The sequence below is a fragment of the Chelonoidis abingdonii genome, chromosome 6 (assembly GCF_003597395.2).
Source record: "Chelonoidis abingdonii isolate Lonesome George chromosome 6, CheloAbing_2.0, whole genome shotgun sequence".
In the NCBI taxonomy this organism is placed as follows: domain Eukaryota; kingdom Metazoa; phylum Chordata; order Testudines; family Testudinidae; genus Chelonoidis; species Chelonoidis abingdonii.
Window position 1 is genome coordinate 126690304 of NC_133774.1, and position 25875 is coordinate 126716178.

The 25875-nt window shown below is 43.5% G+C and overlaps 1 protein-coding gene across 3 annotated transcripts in view; it reads left to right on the forward strand.

Moving 5' to 3' along the window:
- The window catches only part of DGKQ (diacylglycerol kinase theta), a 144833-nt gene that overhangs the window by 10452 nt on the left and 108506 nt on the right, over positions 1-25875 (forward strand). For all 3 annotated transcript variants that reach the window (XM_032767097.2, XM_075067398.1, XM_032767096.2), the window contains exon 2: positions 25189-25268. In XM_032767097.2, the coding sequence (XP_032622988.1) occupies positions 25200-25268 (69 nt within the window). In that variant the 5' untranslated portion in view covers positions 25189-25199. The remainder of the gene's footprint in view (positions 1-25188; positions 25269-25875) is intronic.

Consider the following 25875-nt stretch of genomic DNA (forward strand, 5'->3'; position numbering starts at 1 on the left):
TGGTTCTCTGGTCAGGTGACAGCCAGGCCTACTGAACTTGTTAACCCTTTATAGTCAAAGAGATATAAAGTACTTCTGTGCTATTAACTTTTCTTATCTGTTTATGACAGCCTCCCTAGTCCTACTCACTGTTCCCCTGTTCATTCATCCAAGGAGTAGCCACAGCATGGCTTTGGGATCTCATGTTCAGTGCTTGTCCACTGTGACTCTGAAAAGCGCATAGGAATTGCTGCTTTGCAGAGGGCAGTGCCCCATTCTGTAGGTATGGGCTGCATTCCTTGTTCATAGACGTTTGACCTGACATCTGGCTATATTAAAACACATTTTGTCTGAAAGCGCCCAGGATACCAACCGATCCAGAGTGTTCTGTTTGATTGCCTATCCTCATCATTATTTACTACTTGGCCAATTTTTGTGTGATTTTTGTTTTCAAATTTTATCAGCAGCGATTTTATATTTACTTCTAGATCATAGATGAAGATGTTGAATAGCGTTGGGTATAATACAGGTCCTTGTGGAACCCCGCAAGAAACGCGTCAGTTCAGTGACAATTCCCTATTGACAACTATTACAGAAAGCAGGAATCTTTTTTGCATATTGGTTGTATCAGTTACCGAGCAGCAAATGCAATTTGAGTAGAGTGTCTTCTTGTTTAGAGTTCTCAGCAGTTGAATCAGGGCCTTTTTGTTAATGTTCTTCTCTAGTCCTGGTACTATGCAGCAGATATGCCTATGGAGGTTCTGCTTTTGTGCTTAATTCCTTATCCTTAGACATAGACTGTTATCTTGTTTTCCCACTAGTCAGGTTTTGGACAACATTACCCCTACGTTCATCCTTTTTTCTTCTCCTGCTCTTTTAGGTTATTCCATCTTAAAATGATCAGCCATCCATAAGGTCTTCATTTATTGCTCCAGCCATCTCCACACATAAAGCCAAATTTGTGTCTGCATCTGATCTTCAAATATGGCTCACGGATATCTGCATCCAGGGATATAAAGTGGATATCTGCGGATCTGCAGGGCTCTATCTATGCACTCAGAAATCCAGATTCTCTTCTGAAATTATCTCTGGAGTCATTCCATTTTAAGGCAGCTTCTTTCTTTCTCATCCCTTACCCTGAATTTTCCATATGTGACCATGATGAGCCTTACATAACTCTGTCCCTCGCTGCTTCTGTGAGCTTGTGTCAGTCTCAGTTTTGCCTCCTTCATCACACTATGGTCTTTCACGTTGTCCTCTACTCATGACATGGCCTTCCAGAGCTGGTTCGCAAAGACACTGCCTTCCCTCCTGCAAACCCACTTCTTTCACAACTCCTCAGGAAATTATATCACTGAATTATCTACTTATCAATTGACCTGTATTTCCTGAATAACCTCGAAGGGAACAGAGAGGATGTTTAGCTTAAATGCTGTATATAGAAATCCTGAAACAACAGGCTAGTAAATAATGTATGTTGCCACCTCTTTGATCACTTTGTTTTTATATTGTCTGCTTTCGCCCATCTTTTGTCTCTTGTCTTTTTAGATTATATGTTGAGGTGGAACTGTGTGTGGAGGGATAGCCCAGTGGTTTGAACATTGGCCTGCTAAACCCAGGGTTGTGAGTTCAATCCTTGAGAGGGCCATTTAAAGATGAGGGGGACTGTCAGAGACAGTGCTTGGTCCTGCTAGTGAAGGCAGGGGACTGGACTTGATGACCTTTCAAGGTCCCTACCAGCTCTATTAGATACATGTATCTCCATATATTTACTACTACACTATACAAAGCTGAATTGTAAAGTACTGCAAATGGTTTTCTATGCAGTACTACCACTTTCTCTCTTCCTTATAAATTATATCACTCTCTGTTAACATTGCAGTTATGAAAAGAATCCCACCAAGTTACAGTGACGCTCACTAAATCATAATTTCCTTTTAGTTTTGCTTCTAGTTTTTCTTTTTCCTTGACTAGAGTGAAAGAATTCCTCTCTGTTGGAACTTGGTATGAGAGTGATCCATTTGTGTTTATGTTCAGCGTTATAAATGCCCTTTATGCTGATATTAGTCATCTTGTTTGTTCCATTCTCTAAATAACACTTTTATGGTTTTAGTTAATGTTAAGCACACCACTTGCAGTATAAAAATAACTTTGTTTAATGTTTAAAGCCACAAAAATTGAGAATGCTGACTTAAAGCAACCACATCTTCATTTACCGCATGCCTGAAGTGCTTATTTATTGTAGATTGTGTGAGGCGTTCAGAATTTACCACAACAGTGGATAGTTGCATGAAACCTACTGTGTGGATAAATGCAGATGGACAGGAACAGGCTGAGAGACTGACCAAAATAAAGATCTAGGGAGGGAGAGAAATGCAGGTAAGCCAAGAACAAGTGGATCGCTTAGTGTTTTTATCATGGCGGTAAAGTAAGGCGGTGGACATTATATTAGGTTTTAGGTCCTAATGTTTTAGCTGTATTTAACTGGAGTGGTAGTTTTCAAGAGATTCAGAAATAAAACTTCTCGCTAAAATGTAGCACTCATCCTCTTATGTTTGTAAGGATTTGTGGAGAGAGCTTTCCCATGGGCATAGAAACAAATGAAATAATTCCTGCTCAGGTTTCTGTGCCATTAACACACATAATTGTAGTCTCTCTTGCTAGTGGTGATGAAAGGGAGTTAGCCAGTGCCTCAAATTTTTCAGGGTAGCTTATCCTGTAAGACCTCCCCAGTGAAATCTTGCTCCTTTTGCAAAACTAGGCAGGAGCATAAGGTTAAAAATACCCTTCAGTACATGTAAGTATCTTGGTGTCCTTGCTGCCTTTGTCCTCTGTCATTCTGTTTCCCTCTCTCGCTTCTTTTTACTCCAAAATCACTCCTGTATTAGCAAATGCCTTGAGCTTTGTTGGATACAAAATTTGAAGCTTTCCTGTATTTTTCATTTGGAAAAAAAAAAGGCTTTTGAAGATAGGAGCAAATATTTTCTTTTCTTGAAAAATAGGATTTCAGGTCTAGAAAGGTAACAGAAACATTTCTCTCGCCTTGAGTCTTTCTCACAAATGTAATTCTGATTCTGAATATATTTTCCTCTGGGGCAGTCCCAAAGTCTTCTTTCTCTCAATCTAGTTTTCAGCCAACTCTGGCTTTTTGTATAATACAAATATTTTAATAACTGATACTTTGTTATTAACCGTCTTCCCCTAAAACTGCTTTCTGTTCCTGGCAGCCACCTCATGCAGCGAGCTTGCATTTCTGCTGCCCCATCAACCTGGTCCTCCAGAACAGTATTTTAGATGTTGTAAACTCTCCTTAAAAATGATCTGTAATTGGCTTGAGCTGGCACTCAGGTTTGATCAGTTTATATATACTGAGCCATCAGAGTTGGAGAAGCTGGCGTACTCATGGCAGAAGAGTATTGCCTTTGTAGGCTTAGGCTGCATTCCTGCAAAGGCTTATGTATGTCCTTGGCTTCATTCACTGTGAATAGCCTCATTGACTTGAATAGGATGTTCCATAATTACAGTTAAGCGTGTGCTTAAGTCTTATTAATCTAGTGTACTTAGATTTTCAGAAAGACTTTGACAAGGTCCTTCACCAGAGGCTCTTAAGAAAAGTAAGCTGTCATGGGATAAGAGGGAAGGTGCTCTCATGGATTGGTAACTGGTTAAAAGATAGGAAACAAAGGGTAGGTATAAATGGTCAGTTCTCAGAATGGAGAGAGGTAAATAGTGGTGTCCCTCAGGGGTCTGTAGTGGGCCCAGTCCTATTCAACATATTCATAAATGATCTAGAAAAAGGGGTAAGCAGTGATGTGGTGAAATTTGCAGACGATACAAAACTACTCAAGATGGTAAAGTCCGAAGCAGACTGCGAAGAGCTACAAAAGAATCTCACAAAATTGGGTGACTGGGCAACAAAATGGCAGATGAAATTCAGTGTTGATAAATGCAAAGTAATACACATGGGAAAACAAACAATCCCAGCTACAGTAACTCCTCACTTAACATTGCAGTTATGTTCCTGAGAAATGCAACTTTAGGTGAAACAATGTTAAACACATCCAATTGTCCCATAAGATTTAATGTAAATGCGGGGGGTTCGGTTCCAAGGAAATTTTTGGGGGGCAGACAAAAGGCATTATACTGTATACTGTACAGTACTGTACTGTGGTTGGGAGGTGCCCCTGGCTTACCCCACACAGGCACAGCCCGCCACAGGCAAGGATGTTAGGAAGCACCTTTGTAGCAGCAGCGGCAGCTTCCTCAGAGAACAGGCTTGGATTTTTCTGAGCATGCTCCTGCCTCTTCCTGTCCCCGCTCCACTCCAGGCCCACCTCTTCCCACCCCCCACTCCACCTCGTCTCTGGAGCACACCACATTCCCCCTCCCTCCAAAAAAGTCCTAAGCACCGCCAAGCAGCTGTTTGGCGGCATTTAGGACTTTCTGGGAGGGAGCGGGAGGAGCAGAGATGCAGCACTTCCCCGCTCCTGCCCTTCCCTCCCACAAAGTTCCTAAGTGCGAAGTGCTGGGAGGGAGGGGGAGGAGCGGAGAAGCCCTGCGTCTCAACTCATCTCCCTCCCTCCCTTTCAGAAAGTCCTAAGCGCTGCCAAACAGCTGTTTAGCGGTGCATAGGATTTTCTGGGAGGGAGGGGGAGGAGTGGAGACATTGGTTCCCTGCTCCTGCCCCTCCCTCCCAGAAAGTCCTAAGCACCACCGGGGGGGGAAGCGCTGGGAGAGAGGGGGAGGAGGCAGAGAAGCAGAACTTGTGCAATGGTCCCTTGTATAGTCGCTGCTCTTCCACAGAATCTTATAAGCAGGCAGCCAAATGACGTTATAAGGGAGCACTGCAGAACTTTAAACGAGCATGTTCCCTAATTGAGCAGGGACGTAACATTGAAACAATATTAAGTGGGACAACTTTAAATGAGGAGTTACTGTATACATATAAAATGATGGGGTCTAAATTAACTATTAACTACTCAAGAAAGATCTTGGCGTCATTGTGGAGAGTTCTCTGAAAACATCCACTCAGTGTGCTGCGGCAGTCAAAAAAGCAAACAGAATGTTGGAAATCCTTAGGAAAGGGATAGATAATAAAACAGAAAATATCATATTGCCTCTGTATAAATCCCTGGTACGCCCGCATCTTGAATACTGTGTAAAGGCAGAAAAAAGGCAGTTGCCGCCAGCAGCAGCAGCAGCAGAGAAGTAAGGATGGGATGGTCTGGTATTGCCACCCTTACTTCCACACTACTGCCGGCAGAGCTGGGCCCTAAGTCAGCAGCTGCCACTCTCTGGCTGCCCAGCTCTGAAAGTAACAGCACAGAAGTAAGGGTGACAATACTGAAGCCCCCTAAAATAACCTTGTGACCCCCCCCAACTCCCTTTGGGGTCCGAATCTCCAATTTGGGAAAAGCTGTTATCCCCTGGGAAGTCTGTATAGGATAGGGTAAAAGCATACAAAAGACCAGATTTCATGGTCTGTGATGCGTTTTTCATGGCCATGAATTTGGTAGGGTCCTAGACATCCGTAAATGTTTGCACACATTTGATGTTCCATGGTTCCAATTTAGGAACTGAACATCTCAAAAGGTAAAAGTAAAGGTTGCTATGGCAACCTTTCATCTATGCCTTTATGAAACAAAAGAACTTAGTCGTGTAGTTGAGTGGTGTGACATACTAGTTAATGTCTTGCAAAAAAGTTCACTGAGTAAATATAGAAATGGTATATAGGTTGGATGATTAAGAAATAATTCAGCATATGTTAAAATGCTGATAAATGTATTTCTTGTAAAGCCATAACATTACAGTGGTTGCATGGTAGCCAGTGCTGTAGTTAAGGTTAAACAGTTTCCTTTCTGCCCCCTCTTTCCACTCACACTGAATTTTTTTGATGCTTCGTGTTCACCTGTTTTTGAGTGAGAGCAGTGATGGAAAATACTTCTCTCCAGTATATAGAGAGTGTTACTCTTTTTGAAATGACTGAGGTTAGAAAGTTGAGATAGCTTCATTCCTCACGAAATTGCTTTGTATTCACTTATTTGTATACTAAAATTACATTACCGCACGTGTGCAGTAGACTTTTGTGCCAAGTGTAAGACATCGTGCCTGAGTATGAACTGCATATGCGTGCATAGCTAGGTTAAGATGCTTTACATTTCAGAATGGCTCTAAACTGGACACGCTTTTGGAATATTATGGGAGATTCTGGATCTCATCCAAAGGAGGTTGATTGCTGCTGTTGCAGCATTCTCGTCCATCTTAACCTGTGGGAAATAGGTCCTAAATTATGTTCTTAACCTTCTGCCACAAGAGGCTTTTATAATTCTGTGCACTTCACAGGTCGTGTTTTGTGACCTCCCATGAGGCTTAAATATCATTTCCATTTTACGGATAGGAGATCGGTGGTACAGACTTGCTCAAAGTCACAGAGCTGTGAACAAAACCTTGATTTCTCCTAGACCCACGGTGGTTGTCCTCTTGATCGCAGAATGACACAGAGTGCAGGCATGTGCACTGTGCTACGTGAAAGCCCTGCTTCATTCTACAGGTTTTGTTAATGGTCACAAGGACTCTTGCCTCACACTATGACACACGTGCAGGACAAAGTGGCCTGCTTATAATAGGTTTCCTTGTCGTGGGATTTTTGTTCATTTTTCTTCTTTTTTTTAAAAAAGTTCAGGCTAAAAAATTATATTCACTTGGCATCCTTGATATTCTTTGAAGCACACGAAAGTCTGATTTTCTGAACAGACTTAACTCTTTGCCCATGTGCATAGTTTTTTATGATCACATACCATTTCTTTCCAACAGCATGGCAGATTGGATTGTGTGCGGTGAATGAGGTTGGGGACCAGACACTGAACATGGGGTTTACAAATTTAAAAATGAAAGAGCTAAGTTCACTGTGTAATGCACAGTGTTGTGGAAATGCCCGCAAATGTCAAATTATTTAAAAACTAGTGTTTTTTGTAATTGATCATTGCGATGGAGATTGTATAGTACTTGTCAAATTAATCTGTTTTGAATGCTGAGGCCTATAGTTCTTTGTTTTGGCAAACATAATGTGATTCAGCTGAGGAACAATAGTAGACAACTGACACAGTGCATTCCTTTTCATAGGGAGTTCAGTTGTTTTCAGTAGAATGCAAAAGCTGTTGTGGGCAACAACAGAACCCTGTCATAGGAATACTACAAGTTTTATGTTAAATAATTAGAATGTAAATATGTAAATTAGACCACAGAACAGCCTTTTGCAGCACTATCTCCCTTATGGATTGAATGGGCTGAGTCCTCAGCTGTCAGTCAGGCAGCTGATAACCAATCGAAATGCAGGATTTTTGTCTGCATTTTTTTCCTCCTCTTAATCTGCAGAAGTTGTTCCTCTGCTTTACCGGAAAGAGTTGCAGCCAGTTCTTCTCTATTAAAATGCAATCCATTCTTCTTTGAGTTATTCTTGGAGCTCTTGGCCACCACAGAGGCCAACAAAGGAAGTTTCTGCCTAGTAAAAGCTGGGGAAAAAGACCAAAGCTTTGCAATCTTTAGAAGCAGGTTTCTTCAGCCGGTCTTGTAGCCCCAATGACCTCCTACTGAAATGCCACAGCTGTCCTGAGCAGGGGTGGGAGACCATGTTCCATTTCATCCCATTGGGAGCCAGTGGGACAGAACTGGACCTCCAGGAACATCAAGACACTGGTGTTCCTTGAATCTCCTGGAGCAGGATTCCTTCAGACTCCTTATTTCTATTGTACATGAGTGGATATGTCAGAGTTCCTTCTCACCAGCTCTCTTTCACCCTGCTTCCCTATGAGCCTCCGAAGGCTAGTGAACTTTTTCACTAGAAAAGGGCCATATGTCTAATTTCCAAAAATTGGAGGCCACACAGTGTATCCCAGGTACTTTGTAGTCCTCAAAAGCTGAGGAGGTCAGAGGCTGATACTTGATTTAAAATGACTGAATTGGTTTGACAGGTAACAGTGGTGTTTTCATTCATTTCTTGTGGACATAAATCTGTGAGATTGTTAGTCCATTGATTTGTAGGACACTTGTCTTCTCATCCCCCTATGTTTTAAGCCCATCAGAGATTCATTAGATTTTTTGCGGAACAGTTGCATTTCTAGCTCAGTGCTCCTGCTCAGCCCTGTGGTTGTGGGTTGTTGCACTAGTAACATTACATGTCTGCCTAATTCTTCACCTAGATGTTGATGGGCTAGGCTGGACTCAGGTGCTCCAGAACCCTGATGATGCTCCATGATTTTGGCATGATGATAAATTGTGAAGAGAGACGAGTCTTCCTTCAGATTTTGTTTGATCTGCGAGTGGTTGTAAATGTGCCAGATAAGCCATTCTCTACCTCTGCCCCCCAGAAGCCTTGTGCTAGGGGCGCTGATTAATCTCTGCTGGTCCAGGGGCTCGACATCCATCCAGTTATGCAGAACCTTGCTGGAAGGCCTGGCATTGTGCCAGGACTCTGTCCCATGGGCTGGGTTCTAGCCCATTCCAATCTCTGTTACCTTGCCTCGATGGAAGAAAATGTCAAGCATTTCGCTGGCTCTCCTCAACCAGCAGCTGGACTGATTTCACATGACAGGGAGGATTTTTGAGGGGAGGGGAGCTCTCCCACCTCTACATCAACATAGACAAATGCAAGCCTCTGTAGATTGGAGGCTAACAGTTAATTTCAGCTGGGCCAGGGAATGGTCTCCTCAGGCATGGAAGCTCCACTTTGGCATCAGAGAGCTTAGGGCTATCTGGCTGGTTTTCAGGTTGCTAGAGATCTCCTCCCACAGCCACATCCTGATCAGATGCGATATGTCGCTGCAGAACTCAGAGCATTTCCCTCCAGAGGGAATCCAACGCACTCTTCTGCTGCACAGAGGAAAATCCTAGGTCTGTCAAAGGTCAACACGTATGTAGCCCTCTAAATCATGAATTGAAAGTGTCTCTTCGGAGGCAGTGTCCCACCACTGAAAGATTTTCGATCAATTAGCTGCCTGCTCCCGGCCTTCCCTCTGTTAGCCTCTGTGTTTGACTGCAACTCCCTAGTCTCCAGGCATTTCAGCAGACACCTGGCCCCCAAGGCCTGGGTGCAGGATGCTTTCTCCATATTGCAGGTGGGATCTGAAGAAAGTGGAAAAAGAGCTCAGTGCCTTCTGATGATCAAAACCCTAGGTTGGCCTAGAGGGACCTGGTTTGTGGACCCCCTTTAGCTATTCCTTTGGGAAGGAAAGGATCTCATCCTTCATTCTCACCCCGTGCCCCTCAAACTCAGGCTCTAACCTGCTCTCTGAAGTGGCCAGGCCCTTATTCATATCTGTTTTTGCTGATTGAAAGGCCTGAAAATGGGAAGAACATTTGCCTTTCCTGCTTGATCATTTACCTCTCCTACTCACTTTCAGACCTCCCATGTCAAGAAACTTCAAGGACACTTGACAAGGTCAGTGGCTATGTCATGGGTGTAGAATAGGGAGACCTGACTCTGTTGGCTGCCACCTGGCATTCTGTTCAGAGAATCAGGACACTACTGGATGGATTTGATTGCATCAGCTAATAGACTCATAGACTTTAAGGTCAGAAGAGACTGTTATGATCATCTAGTCTGACCTGCAGAATCTCACCCACGCACTCCTGTAACAAACCCCTAACCTATGTCTGAGCTGTTGAAGTCCTCAAATCGTGGTTTAAAAACCTCAAGGTGCAGAGGATCCTCCAGCAAGTGACCCGTGCCCCACGCTGCAGAGGAAGGCAAAAAACCTCCAGGGCCTCTGCCAATCTTCCTTCCCAACCCCAAATATGGCGATCAGCTAAACCCTGAGCATGTGGGCAAGACTCACCAGACAGCACCCAGGAAAGAATTCTCTGTAGTAACTCAGATCCCATCCCATCTAACATCCCATCACAGACCATTGGGCTAATGTGGCTTCAAGTTGGATTTCATCAGCTTGTCTATTGTTCATCTTTCCCTCCTTGAGTATGGTCACTGCCAGTCAGATCCATTTGTCCAAACTGATATCAGTTACACCATGACAAAAGGAACTGCTCATACTTGGCTAATTGTTTCCTGTAATATGCAGGCTTCGTATGGACCTAGCTAGTAAGCTAGTGTAGTCTAGCCATATATTTTCTCTAGCTCTGAAGGCTGTTAACTGGGGACTCTTGCCTGCAAGTTGTGAGGAGGAGCCAGACGTGAAAAACCTGATCTGGATTTGGTACCACTGGGCTGACTGACAGATGACTCATCCATTTGTCTGTCCTGGGGTTACATCTTGGAAAACATCAAAGCAAGAGAAATTTATTTTTCATATCTTGAAATGAGTAAATCCTAAATCATAATAGAAATGGAGATTCTCAACATGCCCTGTGGCCTTTTTGAGGCTTTTATAAGTCAAGCCAGCTTGTTGTAACTGAATTCTGCTTTTATGAATCACAGTTCAAGTACGTTGTTGCACTTGCTTGACAGTCAGTTCAATAACATTTGATTTCCTGCTGTATTTTTTCTAGCAACATGTCTGAAAGGGAAACAATTCCCTCTCATTGACAACTATGTAGATGTATGACCGTTAAACGTATTGCTTTCTGTTGCATACACTGTTGAGAAGTTTGCAATAATGTGAGTCTGACCTTCCAAGAGGCAGTAGGTGAATTTTTGAAAGACCATGGTTGTGCTCGTACAGCCTTCCATTTTAAACGTGAAGCTCCACATTAGTGCATTAGGTAGCAGGATAGGAGAATGCAAAGGGGGAAAGGAGTTTATAGAACATGAGTATTTTATGAATGTGTTTTTTGTGTATCCGGGTAAACCCAAAACAATTTCCTCAACCTCCTTCTGGCTATTGGAGGGTGTAGGCATGCTGGACTCACCCCTGCAGCACCTCCTGCTGGTCGTCTCGGGAATTAGCTCTTCCAGCCTCTGAAGCACCCTCTGCAGGCCGGTGTCCCGCTGCCGCTGGCCCCCGTGTCCCTCCCAGGACTCGATACCCCTTTACCCTGGGGCTGCCCCCTGGCAATAACCCCACCAGTCTCTGTGGGTCTCCCCTCTCTGGGAAACCCCCAACCCTCTATCCCCTCAGCCTATGGACCACTGCCAGTCACCATCTAGTCCCCTTTCACTGGGTCCGACTGCAGTCTGTATAAGCCAGTCATCATAGGCAAGGGAGGTTTGGACTTGCTGCCTTTCCCTGCAACCCAATACCTCTATGGGCCTTGGACCAGGCCCTGCAGCCTGGGGAGTTGCCAGCCTGGAGCTCCCCTGCTCCTCTGGCCTTCCCCAGCCCTGCTTCACTCCAGTACCCTTTCTGCAGGCAGCCAAGTCCATCTCTCTTCTCAGCTAGAGGGAGACTCTTGGGCCTCTGCCTCACAGCTTTTTTATACAGGCCAGCTGTGGCCTGATTGGGACGTGGCCCAGCTGTGGCCACTTCCGCAATCAGCCCAGCTTTTCCCCTGCCACAGCCCTCTCCCAGGGCTGTTTTATGCCCTTCAGGACAGGAGCGGAGTAACCACTCTGCTATACAGGGGAGGAGGAGCACTTTTTCTGCCTCCCAAACCTGCTTAAGAGCTCCCTGGCTGCTAGGAATTGGGATGGTGGCATCTCCATTATTTTGACATTCCCTCAGGTATCTGGCTGCAGTGATAGAGCTGTGCATCTCCACTACTCAACTGCAGCTCTGGTTTCTAGCAGCTGGAAGGGGAATGTTTCCCTTGCACTCTCCCTTCTCCAGCCCCTGCTCTCTTAGATTTTTCTCACCAATGAATAGTATCAGTGACAGCCTTTTGTGCTGCTCTGAGCTTTCCCCAGCAGCTGAAAAATGTAATTTACCCAACTGTGCTAAGTTTCTGTGCTGTCCTCAGGGTTCTGAACAGCAACAGTAAGAAGTGATAAGACTGGTCAATTTTCTCTTTGCTGCAGCTTGGGAAAGCTCTGAGCAGAAGCAGAGGCGCTGAAGCTATCCGTGGACTTAGGAAGACAACACTGCATGAGGTTACGTTCAGTTCCTATTACGTATTCACAGTCATAAGAGCTAGTGGCTTAGATTGTTTTTTGCTTTTATTTAATGAAGGTCTAATTTCTGCTGAAGTTGCTGGCACTCACCTGAAAACACTTCCTGAAACAATGATGGCTGACCTTGTAGGAACATTTTAAAAGGGGCAGTTGCAGACTGGTGGTGAAAACCTGAAATCAAATGTGGAGATACTTCCCTAAGCTGGAAAATTGACAGCACCGAAGGCCTAGGAGACTCCTCAGAATTATAAAATCCCAAGAGACCAAAGTCAGGCGGCAGTGGAGGGAATATAAAGGGTGGGAAGAGAACACTTCTTGGGACAGCCCAAATAGTTGCTAAAATGCAGTTTAGGTTGAGAAACCGTGAGGCTAGTCCCCATGGTCAGGCTGAAGGAAGCCCAGTGAGGTTCCTGAAATTAGAGTCTTTTTGTTTTATCCAGAACATTTGCTTTTTCCTTCTTTGTGGAAAATTAGAACTTCTGTAAGCTTGGGAACAATGGACTTGATCTGCAGGATTCTCCTCTTTAACTTCAAAGATGTATTTGTCTATCAAACAAGCTTTGCGCAGAAATCTAATTCTAATGGATGCTTCCTTATGCGAAGTCTCTCCTGCAAAGAGTCATTCCTCTGCATGTCAATCCTCCCTACACCAACCTTCACATTTGCTTTCGAGCTAGAAAATAAGGTACTCTGATGGGTCCTACAATTGAGTCCAACTTGCCTTTGAATGCTTATTCACAATACTCAGATCATAAGTTCACTGCTCTGAAATAGCTGAATGTAACTGCGTTGGCAAGGCTTGTACAATATAAAGAGATCAGAGCTATATGACACATGTAAAAGTTAATCCCCCATGCATCTAGTGGAAAGAAAACATTACTTGGTGAAGTTATCCATAAATATCCTCTCATCCATTAGCTCAAAAGCTGCAGCCCATATAAGGCCATCTGTTGGCCATCTCGTGTTTCAAGAAAATCTACCTGTTTTGCTGCTCCTAGCTGATCTGGTCCCCAGCTTCTCATCAAAGCAGTTCGGTTCCGATGATCATTATCCTCGGTTCTCCAAAGCCAATTCCCCCAGGAAGAGAAAATCCTAGAGTAGAAAGAAGCCAACAGCTCAAGAAATAAAGTTGTAAAACCCACTCAGCTGTAAAATTAACATATGACACGTGTTTTGTGCCAGATCATCTGCTCATCACAATGAAACATTTGAACAGCGGGAGCATGCTAGGATGGGGTTGGGCAGGGGACAACCTAAGCCAAACACTGTTAGCAAAAATGTGAGAATCATCCTTTTCATTGCTTTCTTTTGTTTGAACTAGCTGCTGCTCTATCTCACTGTTCCTGGTGCATGCATTTTACTCTGTCATACTTTCCGCTGATTAAAGAACGAGATTATCTGTTATCGATTGTATGTTGGTGTCACCTTGCACAACAGCATGGAAGTTCATTTGCTCAGGAACTTTGCTAGATTTCTGTTACTTTACTGAATCCATCTACAGATGTTTGTCCTTTTAGATCCCCCTTTCTTTCGGTTACTAAGCATTCTGCAGCAGCTAGATTTAGATGATATTCCCCTCATTTGGCACCCAGGCCAATTGCTGTAATTGTTTTTGTTTCATTGAATCATCCATTTAGAAGGGACCACAAGGGTCATCTAGTCCAGTGGTTCTCAACTTTCCCAGACTACCATACCCCTTTCAGGAGTCTGATTTGTCTTGTGTACCCCCAAGTTTCACCTCACTTGAAAACTACTTGCTTAAAAAATCAGACATAAAAATACAGAAGTGCCAGAGCACACTAATACTGAAAAATTGCCGTCTTTCTCATTTTTACAATATAATTATAAAATGAATCCATTAGGATATAAATATCATACTTACATTTCAGTGTGATACTTGAGCCTGTTTTTCACTTGTGAGCGCTGAAGTGACAGCAACAATTAAGTTTTTTTCCACATTGATTTTGTTCCTACTCTGTCTCGATGGCAGTTATAGCAGAAGACGAGACTTCACAAAGGTATGTTGACCCAATGGGTAACAGAACATCCAAAGCGTGGCTCCCAAGGCCAGGGTACTCTTTCTGTACTAAACACCAGAACTGGGTTAGTGTGGAGTAGTGGTTCTCAACATGCAGGCTGCTTCCGGCCCAATCAGCACAGAGCTGCGACCCATCTGACATCCTCAGGGCCGTACAGGTAGTATTGGATGTGGCCCACAATGGTAAACAGGTTGAGAACCGCTGGTGTGGAGGCATTAAAACTTCATTTGCAGACTATGGTCTAAAGATAGCTCAAGAAGATGTTCTTGAGGTTACTGCCGCTAACATCTGACGAAATGAATGGGTTTCTTACCCAGTCGAGTTGAGCTGAGTTGCGTTGAACGTTGGGGAAATATGATTTGAACTCACATGTCAAGTTAATAATCTTCTATTATTTCTTGAATTTTGCTCTGCTCAATTTCCCCTGTGCAGGCATCAGTGACGTATGCATGAAGCAGTGAAAAACAGATCAGGTCTTTGTCTCCACATTTGGACTTCCAGAATTCAGTCTTCTCGATAAAAGCATTCACTTTGTCATAGAGATTGAGTGTCAGTGTCATGACCTTGCATGGACAAATTTAGATCATTCAGCTTGCTAAATATATCTGTGAGGTAGGCAAGTTGAGCTAACCACACAGTATGGTCAAAGACAAGCAAGAGGGGATGAATGATCAGAAAGAAACATGTGAACCTCTGTGCGTAATTCAGTCTGTCTAGTCCTTTCGCTCTTGAAAGCCAGCTAACCTCTGTGTGAAGCAACAGTTGGTGATCTCATCTCTTCTCTTCTGACCTCATCTCTTCACAAAGAATGCAAGACTGGTGAGCATTGAGTGGCCTGGACTTGAGAAAGTTGACTGTTTTGACATATTCGTTTAAAACTTCATGCAGCTCAGAACTCATCTTTTTTTTTGAAGCAAATGCCTCCCTGTGTATGATACAGTGCACCCACTGCAAGGCAGGACTTTCTTTCCTGATCCTAGCTACCCGTCAGTGCAGAGGAATTTGCATAAATTCTAACTCCTATCATGATCATAAGAAAAAAGTCTATTTGGTTGTGTTTGCCTTTATACTTTTGGAAAATAGTCCATGCTCATTGATATCAGTGATCTCAGGGTACTGAACGTAAGCAATCAGCTGAGCTCCTCCACTAATATTCGTTAGGGTGAGCAGATGTCCTGATTTTATAGGGACTGTCCCGATCTTGGGGTCTTTTTCTTATATAGGCTCCTATTACGCCCCACCCCCATCCCGATTTTTCACACTTGCTGTCTGGTCACCCTAATATTCATGGACTCATCAAGCTGAAGGGCAAATGTTTTTGCCATTTTAAGGTTCTCTCCAAGTTGAGAGACAATATCCTCAGCCATTTCTTTAATTCGACGACACACAGTGTCATTTGATCACCGTACTTTCTTAAGAGGATCAGAAGGTTGGTTTTTTTTTTTAAATCAAGCATAATTTTTCTGCAAGCGCTGCAGGGATAAGCAGAATTAGGCCTTCTGCAGTTGTGTACGGCTTCTTTGATTTTGCTACAAGAAGGGAGACCGCATATGAAGCTTCAAGTGCTTTTGTAGAAATAGTTGCAGCTGCTTTCATTTTAAACTGGCAAATCTGAAACTCAGAAAGTTTCCTTTGAAAAAAAATTCTATGGGCTTACCCACACGCACAGGGCATTTTGTCTTCAAATGTTGTTGCAAATGTGTCAGCTTCAGACTATTGTTTGATAGCGCAGTGGTTCTCAACTTGTGGCCTGTGGATGGGCTGCTTGTGGCCCAATCAGCACACATTCTCATATTCTCAAAGTGGTGCACTTTAGTAAAATATAAGAACCTGCTAACGTTAAACCCACCAAACTAGAGCAGCTGCCAGTCCTCTTCAATCATTTAGTGCTTAGGTTCATTTCTGGTTGGTGTGAGTCACATATGGGTTTGAACCCAATTACTGAGGTTTTTTTATTTAATATATTTGTAAGGCATCCCTTCTTTTCCACTGGCGGGGTCCCCGTCATCTCCCTCCACATCAGCAATCTCCTCAGTGGTGCCCCATGTGGGACTCTCTTTGGATCGTATCAGTGCTACACTTCATTTACATCGGAGGCTTTGTTATTGAATGCTGTTGGCTGAGTTTGCAACATTCCGAAGCTTGGCTGTCTGGAGTAGGAGAATATTTTATCATTTTAAAGAAATATTTAGTTTCTACTTAGAAATCAGTTGTTCTCATAAAGGCATTAGGTCAGGGGTTCTCAAACTGGGGGTCGGGACCCCTCAGAGGGTCGTGAAGTTATTCGGGGGGGGGGGGACGAGCTGTCAGCCTCCACCCCAAACCCCACTCTGCCTCCAACATTTATAATGATGTTAAATATATAAAAATGTTTTTAATTTATAAGGGGGAGGGCACACTCAGAGGCTTGCTGTGTGAAAGGGGTCACCAATACAAAAGTTTAGAGAACCACTGCGTTAGGTTTAGGAACAGCTGCAGTAGTATGGTGCAAATTGAAATGGATTTTGCTTGCCCTGTATTCTTAATGGTTTATTTGGGCTGGTGATACACAAAACATAAGAGTTGCCATAATTATGTCTCAGTAAAAGAAATATTTCTGTCCTTGGATGTACTGTTAGAATTTCCTGTCATCTTTTATCAAGTCAGCTTGGCAGGAAGTACTGGAAATGTTTTCTGGTGCATACTCTATTTCAATTTTTTTTCATGTTGGTAAATACAAATGTAGAAGTGTTGCATGGACATGATACTAGTGACGATTTATTGTGTTGACTCCAAATAGAAACACCATGTCAGATTCTCAGCTGGTGTAGATTACTTCTTTCCTGAAAAGGATTGCCAAGCATCCGGTTTTCAACCGGAATGCTCGGTCAAAAAGGGACCGTGGTAGCTCTAGTCAGCACCGCTCATTGGGCCGTTAAAAGTCTGGTCAGTGGGGATAAGGCAGTCTTCCTGCCTGCCCTGGCTCTGTGTAGCTCCTGGAAGCAGCTGGCATAAACCTAAGGCTCTGAGTTCAATCCTTGAGGGGGCCATTTAGGGATTTGGGGCAAAAATCTGTCTGGGGATTGGTCCTGCTTTGAGCAATGGGTTGGACTAGATGACGACCTGAGGTCCCTTCCAACCCTGATATTCTATGTCCAGCTCCTACATGCAGGGCTCCCATGGGGGCTCCACATGCTGTCTCCGCCCCAAGTGCCGTCTCCACAGTAAATAACCCTGTCCCTTCACCTATAAATGTTTGCTGTGAATTGGCTTAATGAGAATGCAAGTTCCACAGGACAGTGGATGAGGTTGTTTTGTGTTTAGATGGTACCTAGAACACTTTTAGGGAGTCATTGAACCAAAAATAACACTCCAGATTATCTTCTGGTTTGTGATTGCAAGTCTGAGTATAATGTCTGTTCCATTTGCAGCTGTCATTGGTTTGTTGAGTTATGTGACTTTGGGAGATGATATGGCAGGAACATGCCCCCTGCTCACCAAAATTAGGGTGCATTGTCATATGAAATTTAGCCTTTTCCTTATGTTGTTTTTCGTTGACCCTGTAATTTAAGCAAAATGGATCCAAAGATACTACATAATGGTTCGTTTTTAACAATTTCTCTGGTGATCATATGTAAAACCAAAGTAAAACCATAGGGTTTGATTCCATGTTGCTCTGCATCTTCTGTAGTTATTTACACCAGTGAACATGGGTGACGATGGTGCCATTCTGATTTAATGGTATATTAAATCCACTTTCAGTGCCGTAAATGTCTGCGTACTGTGCAGGGCAACTGAGATTCAGGCCCTCGGTGCTTTCACATGCCATCAAACTTGAAAAACACCTTTAATGTTTAAATTGTATGCTAGAAATACGCTGTACTGCAGGACGTTGCTAATCCTTTGATGTTATGATCCACATAAATATTGCAGGTCTTCCCACCTTTGCATGTTTGATATTAGAACGGTAGAAAGGTTTCATATTGTGTGCTAGGCACTAATAGACTTTTAAGAAGTCCTTGCCTTAAAAAGCTTCCAGTCCTTGACTTTTACAAGATATTTTACAGACCGTTTGTTAGTATATTGGTATAAATAAAACTAAACTGAAATTGCCAGAATAAAGAAACAAAGTATATTCTGTGATGCATTATACTTCAATTCTTTGTTCATTTACAGAAGAACCTTACTAATTTGCACTAATGACTAGGGGAGCTGTTAGTGACTAAATTTTGCAAATTAGTAGTAAAAGAAAGGATGGTGCATCACAAAAGTCCCTTTGTTAATCTGTCATTCTATCATTTTGGAAAAGTGGTTGGGAGAGACCTGTTTTTTTCCCCCAATGAAATTTATGGGGTATGCAGATGAGCAAAGTGCAAGTTAATGAGGGGTTTGCTACTTGCTAAAACACAAAATCCAATAATTCACAACAGGTGGCCCAGTTATGCATGAAAATTAGTGGGTTCTACTGTAATCATTTCATGCTGGAGATTGAGTTTCTTTGGTGCTGAGTCTGTGACAAGCCCTGAAATGGCTATTTCTAATGAGTTCATGTAACTCACTGGTGACTTGTGTTACAGGTGCCCTGTATGCCAATCCATAAAGTGTATGCTGTCACCCATTTCAGAGACTCGTCTCTTTAGTTCAAGCCATAGTGGCTCATCTTTTCATCTAGAGGGTCCCAGTTCAGTCCCTGCTGTATCATCCCAGATGGCGAATATAAGAACGGCCATACGGGGTCAGACCAATGGTCCATCTAGCCCAATATCCTGTCTCTAGAGCTTCAGAGGACTGAACAGAACTCAAGGGGAGCGTACAGAACTTGTGATGATCACGTCAATGTTAGGTCAGGATTCCAAGAAAACCTTTGAGCATGTGCTTGAGGTTCCCTGAATTGGGACCAGAGGGTCTGATTCAAAACCCATTGTGAAGTGATGGGAGCACTTCCATTTACTCCGGTGGGAGTTAAACCAAGCCCATAAAGCCCACTCCAGCTTCTACTGAAATCAGTGGCAAAATAAATGGTTACAGGGGTTGGGCCATAGTGCATCAGCTCCATGTCATAAATGAATCATGTTTTAATTAGAAAGTAAACCCATCGATCTCTCAGTTGCCTTCCATTGAGCCTGCTCGTGCTGAATACCTAAAGAGCAGTTATTCTGGGTGATTGGCAAATGCAAGAAGAGCTTAGAAAAAGTAAAAAAGAAATGGAGTTATGTGGAATACCTCAGGTAGGGTCTCTGTGATCTTCCTTTTTGGAACCAGCCTTGAACTCTGCCTTCAGGGCTGGGAGGAAGCATGATGGGATGTGAGCCAGTGTGGCACAATCGAACTTATAAATAGTTTTAGTTTCACTAGAATGCTTACCACAGCTCTGCAGTAACACACAACAGTTCCTGCCGGCATCTCCCTCCTTCCTGACTCAAGGGCAAACGCAGAGTAGAGTTGGTTTCTTGGCAAACAGAGTAGTTCTGACAAGTCACTGATACCACAGATACATGACCATTCCCCCATTTTCTCCTTCCCTCCCACCCCCATACCTTTATCACATCACAGGCCCTGGCCCTGTGTTGGAACTGTGCCCAGTATGAGACGAGAGGGTGGACCAGGGGGGTATCAGTTACAAATCATAAGTGCCCCAGCTTCTGATAGCCACATGTCCCTTTGTCATCCTGTGAAATGCCTGAGTCATGTTGGTACTTACAGAAAATAGCCCAAATTTTCAAATGTGGTTGTTGTTACCTACCTAAATCTATATTTAGGTGCTTAGAGAGGGTGCCTAATGTTTTTTCCACGGGCAGTGCCCATGGATTGCCAGTACATCAGTGGGAATTATGGGTGCTCAGCATCTCTGAATATCGGGTGACTTGGTGGAGCTTGAACAGGGATGTAGGTGTCTAGCTTCAGGCTTCTGAAAAATGTTCAAAATACGATAAATTACGATAAGAAAATGCAAATACTTCAAGTTCCTAAGGGGAAAAAAGACTATGAAGTAAGAGTTAAATATTGTTTACGCAACTGAAAATTCCTACTTCCCAAACATAATCTATTAATATATGAAAACTATGTGTTCAAAATGGCTTAGAAAAATAAGTGTAGCAGGATCCCAGCGGTGCCTCTAATGTATCGCCCCTCTCCACCTGGTTACCTCCTTTAATGCCAATCCGCTTACAGGTTTTGATGGACAGGTCTGGGTTCTTTTGGATCCCGCCACCCACTCAGCAGGGTGTATCTTCTTTCTTTTTTTTTCTGTGAAATTTGTCGGTGCCTCCACCGTCCTCGCTCCTTCCTGGTAGGGTCACCAGGGCAGCTTGGGCAGATAATTCTAACTACAGAGTAATCCCCACTTACTTGCCAGATCGTTGGAAACTTCCAAGAAATAACACAAACACATAAAAATATATTCAACACAACAATTATATTAAACAGGAGACAAATACAACATAACAGGGTGAAACACTATTTTTAGGGTCACCGGTGCCCGCACTGAAAATACCCGTAACTTGATGTAGCAAATGTAAAATTAGTGTCCCATTGGTACACGTACTTTGCTGGGTCCCTTGATGACCTATAACCACAAAATCCTTCTCTGGAGTGGTTTAGCAGTGTGGCTGACTGGTTCAGTACAGCCCAAAGGACTCACAAGTGGGAGGAGGTGGTAAATCCCTCCACAGGTTTAATACGCAGCAGACTGGAAAATCCCCAGACCCTCACTCCCTGGCTTGAGGGGACAGTTCAGGGAGCAGGGGGTCCCCAAAACAAATTCCCTGACTGACTGACTAAAAGATGGTGCATTCACAAACTCCATGAATGATCCTCAGGTTCAGAGCTGACTCTGGACTCCTCGGTCATTGCAGAGGGGCTGATCTCTGCTGGCAGGGATCCTCTTTGGGCAGGAATCAGGCTGCGTCGGTCCCAGGATTTCCCGTCTCCACAAAGGGGTGCAGGGCTCAAGGTGCAGGTTACACAACTGTACTACACTCCAAACTGTCGTCTCCTAGCCCAGCGTCCAGACACACCCCCAGCAGGTAGCAGCCCTGGACTAGCAGCCAGAGCAGAACTGACCATGTGAGGACTGGGCTCTCCTAGGGAGCTGGAGACGAACTCAGCCTGGCTGGGGAAGGTTTCCGAGCAAAACTCTACAAACTGGGAGTCCTCGGTGGAGAAGGAAAAGCCCAGCGGAGGGATCTGCTTTCAGGTCCCTAGAGGCCAGTTCTCAGAGGGAACCTGCCTGCAGGCCTGGGACCCACCAGTTCCCCACACAGCCAGTCCTGCCTTTGCCCTGGCTGGCTCCAGACTGACTCAGAAATGGCTTCTCCCCTTTCCTGAACTCCCTGGGAGGGACATCTCACTCCTTAGTGGTTTGCCTTGGCTCCCCCTCCCTACCAAGGACAGCGCCTCTCCCTGAGCTGCTGGCAGACAGAGCCCCAGCAATCTAGGCCAGCTCCTTGGGGGTTACATAAGATATTTCTGTTACGCACTCTGCTGTGTCCCTCACTGTAGCTCCTGATCAATTTTAATGTTGAACAATAAGCATCTCTGTAAATAGTCTCAAATTGTCAGGACAGTGTGTCCTTTTCCCAAACAGTTTCTGAATGAGCTTTCCTTAAAATATGTGCTTCTGAGACTTTGTATTCAAAATAATGACTCCTGATTTGGTCCCATAGATAACAATCACCCATCACAAAACTCCTTCCAGAGATGCCCACTCCAGGAGTTGAGATGCTTCACTTTACCAGACTAAATGGTTTGATGCATTAGATATCCAGCTAGCACGTGCTATTTTAATGGAAACACAAAACCTCTTCCGTCCTTGTCTTCTTTTTAACTCCTGCTTTTTCGGTCATGGAGCTGGCACTGCATGGCCGGATTTATATTTCTCTCTGTGTGTAGGCTGTAGTTTAAAATTTAATTGGCATATGATTGTTCAAGATTTTTTCTTAATGGGTGTATGTTCATGGTTAGCACCATAGGGCTGGGGAACCTCTAGTCCCACAGTAAGACAAATAACAAGTAATGACTTACCAAAAAACAAAGTTCAAAAAAGGTGTTTTGAATTGCCATTGCACATTCCCGCTCATGGGATACTCCAATAGTGCAGATCTGGCCACACTGTTAGCACGTCCTTTGAGTGTGAACGTGCAGTTCATCTCAGAGGACTTTGATTACAAGTGATAAACCTTTATTTATTCAGGTTGTGAATCCAAGCACCCAGATTTGGGAAATATCGGCTATACGGCTTCTGTGCAACCTTAACTCTGCCCCTTTGTGCATATGTGTTATGATTGCGTCCTGTGGGTATTGCAGGACAGGACAGGACGGGAGTGGGATTTTAAAAAAAAGGCTTGTGCAGGGATCTACCCCCCAGGATGCAATCATGTAATTAGACCATCATAATGGATATGCACTTGGGTAGAATTAAGGCTGCATGGACAACGGTAAATCCAGCATATCCTAATTCTGTGAAGTCAAGCACTTGAACTGAAAGTTTTAAAGTTTTTGTATGTCATTTCCTAGGTTTCTTTAAAAAGAAAAAAGTTGAAAATGAATTCTAGTGCAAACAACTATAACAATTCTCACTTCTTGCAACATCAGCAGGGCTTGAACGCCTGCACCTTCAACAGTGTAGCACAGAGATCTGTCACTTGAGCTACCAAACTAACTGCATTAGGTGGCAGCAGGACAAAGCTGTGCTCCCAGAGAGAAAGGAGGATGCCCTGTTGGCACCATGTGCCAGGTCCAGAAGGTGTGTTTAAAAGGGGGAATGCACAGAGCAGCCTATGTCAGCGAGGTCCTTTCAGGCAGTTCTAGAGCAGCTTGTAGTGTTGCTGCTCTGCTGGGAGCCTGGACCCAACATTTTAGGATATCCACAGTCAGTTGTTTTGGTGGGCTGCCAAAATTTTCCTGAGGAACAGGACAGGAAAGGGAAGTGGTGACTTTTAGCAGTTCATGCCTTGGCTAAACGTGAGTGGAGTTTCGTGAGACAAAGAAAAGGCACCGTTGCTGTCAGAGAGCTTTTCTCCCTACTGAATTCCAAGGCCAGCTGCAAACAATAGATGAGGGAGAGCTTCACAAAAAACGGTTAAACACATTTTTTATTATGGAACCTATTGCGTGACCTAAGCTTAGTAACTGCTGCTAGGTCCCCATAGATTGCCTGATCATAGCTCTTGCTGTCTCTGGGTTCCTTACTTTGCTTCCCAGTAAAAGCAGTAATCCTCTTTCTGAAATTTTATCCTTGTTAACTTTTGTTCCTGAGACTGGCCATTTTTGCTTGTACTCCCCTGAGCCAGATAAGTAAACTGCAGGTTCTTATGTCTTACTCACCTTTGACCATTATGAAAATATGCTAAGATGGAACTTTGTCCTTGCCTAAGATTTCTGTTGTTGGAGTTATTCCTTAACAACATCTCTGTGCATTTCCCCTGTGCTCCATGATATTCCTTGCCCAACTCTTTCGCCCAACTGCATACTCACTTTTTAGGTGAAAATGACTCCATTAAAAAGCTTTTCATAAGCTGTTTTCCCACCTTGTGTTGCCCATGAGCTGAGAAGAAGTCTGTCTTGGTGTAGATTGTCTAGATGAATTGAGAGAGGCAAATATTAGAAGATCTCAAGGCTTATCCTACCAGAGCTAGGGCATTTTTTCTGGTTTCCCTCAGTAAAGAATTCCTCTCCGAAATCTGTAGAAAAACTGCGTGGGGCTCAGTAGATCATGTGTTCAGCTTTGGTGTGTAGATTGGAAATGGTGTGTCTGATTTGGGATGTTGGTTTCACAGTTTGTCTTCTGTGAATGGCTACTACCTCTCTGTCCAGGAGTGTCTTGCGGCTAACCAGTCTTCGGGTGGTGACCTGTGATGCAATGTTCTGCCCTTGCTCAAGCAAGCTGAGGAACTGAATGAGAACACAGACCAACATCTTGCCAGTCAGATAGACAGTTTTGGTGGCAATTGGCATAAGTGAATTGAATAGACTATTTTAATGGATTTTTATCAGTTGTGGGGTCTTATCCCACACTAGACCCTGTGTGGTGAGAGGCACAACTCCAAAAGCAGGGGTCTGTGAAGGCATTCCGTCTAGAGAACTCCACTTACGGATATTGTGAGTAACCGAGTTCTGCTGTTAACTTCTCTCAGAGTTATCAATGCTCTGAAATGTCTGTACCTGTGTGGTTTGTTAAGTTTTGGAACCTTGCGTTAGTACGTTCATCCTCATGATCCAGCTGGCACTGTCTGCTTCTGAATACAGTGAGTTGTGTTTATCATTAATGGGCTGACGCGTTAATTCCTAAGTAATCCCAGCTAGTGACACTATATAGATAATGAATGGCAGGGAGTTTATTTCTTATTTAATGGTATCCCTCTTAGTAGATCATGATTAATTTTAATGTTCAGCAATAAGCATTCTATAAAGAGTCTCACATTGTCAGGACAGCATGTCCTTTTTCCTGAACAGTTGCTCAATGAACTTTCCTTAAAATTTGTACTTCTGAAATTTTGTATTAAAATACTGGCTCCTGATTTGGTCCCATACCAACAGTCCCCCATCACAAAACTCCTGCCAGAGATTCCTACTCCAGGAGTTGAGATGCGTACCGTTGCTTCAACTAAGCACTTCACCCATGCAGTTGTAATGTTTTTTTTCCTGAGCATTAAAAGCAAGATAGTGAAACAATTTTCCAACCCTTCGTAGGTTTCAGTAATACATTTATTAATTTTAGCAAAATTTACATGGAAGTGTTACTAATGACTTGTGCAATAAAAATTGCAATTCATTTTCAATACTCTAAGCAGCCTGTGCTTTGCTGTCTCTTTCTCCACTGCTTCAGTAGGTTTGATGCCATGTTTATCCACCATATATTCCTCCTCCCCGTCATGAATTGTAGGGAGAAGAATTCCTCCGTACACAGCCCACCCATTTGGGCCGTGTCCTAGGGCTGGTTCTGGCTGTAAGCAGCTCCCTGCAGTTAAAGCTGCTTGGGGTAGCAGGCCCCTAGCATGGTGCTGGTGGGGGACATGCCTCCTTTGACTGCTGGGAAGGGGAGAATGAGCAATACAGGGGTGGGATGAACTCTGTTCTCAAACCCTGAGACACCAGTAATAATACAGTTTAGAAAGTGGTTCTTGAATGTATTTGATCTGCTCTGGAAAAAAAAAGGTGTCACGGCTTTGAAACATGCATGTTTTATTTCCACAGTTTGCAACTTTATGTCTCATGAAAAGTGCCTCAAGCATGTGAAGGTACCATGCTCGTGTATTGCGTCAAGTCTCGTCAGGGTGAGTCTGCATGTGTTACGATATACTTTACCTAGCCAGTGGCTCAAGTTTATTTGCTATATCTTTCTCATTAGTAAATTAATTAAAAAAATAGATTGGCTCATTAATTTAATCATTTTAATATAACCTAATATGTTGTTCATTGGTTCAAACTCTTACATCTTTTCCATGATGAAAGTTTTAAATCTAAGCCCTTCTGAACCTGCCTGGAACAGGTGGTTATGCACAAACTGCCTTGAAAAATGCTGTGTTGTGTTCCTTAAAGATTACTAAAGTGGTCTAATGGTGTGTCATTGCCTGGAAGATATGTCATACCTGAATGTGGTAAGTGCTTCAGATGAGGTGCAGAGGTACGGTACACTCTTATACATGGTTTTCTGAGCAAGGGTTTTGGACATTACCTCATATTTTACAGCAATAACACTTCAGTAAGAGGGTGATAAGCCTTTGCTGTTGAATGAAAGAGCTGTTTTTGACTTCTGTAGGGCTTGGTCTACACTACGCGTTTCAACCGATTTTAGCAGCGTTAAACCGATTTAATGCTGTACCCGTCCACACAACGAGGCCCTTTATATCGATATAAAGGGCTCTTTAAATCAATTTCTGT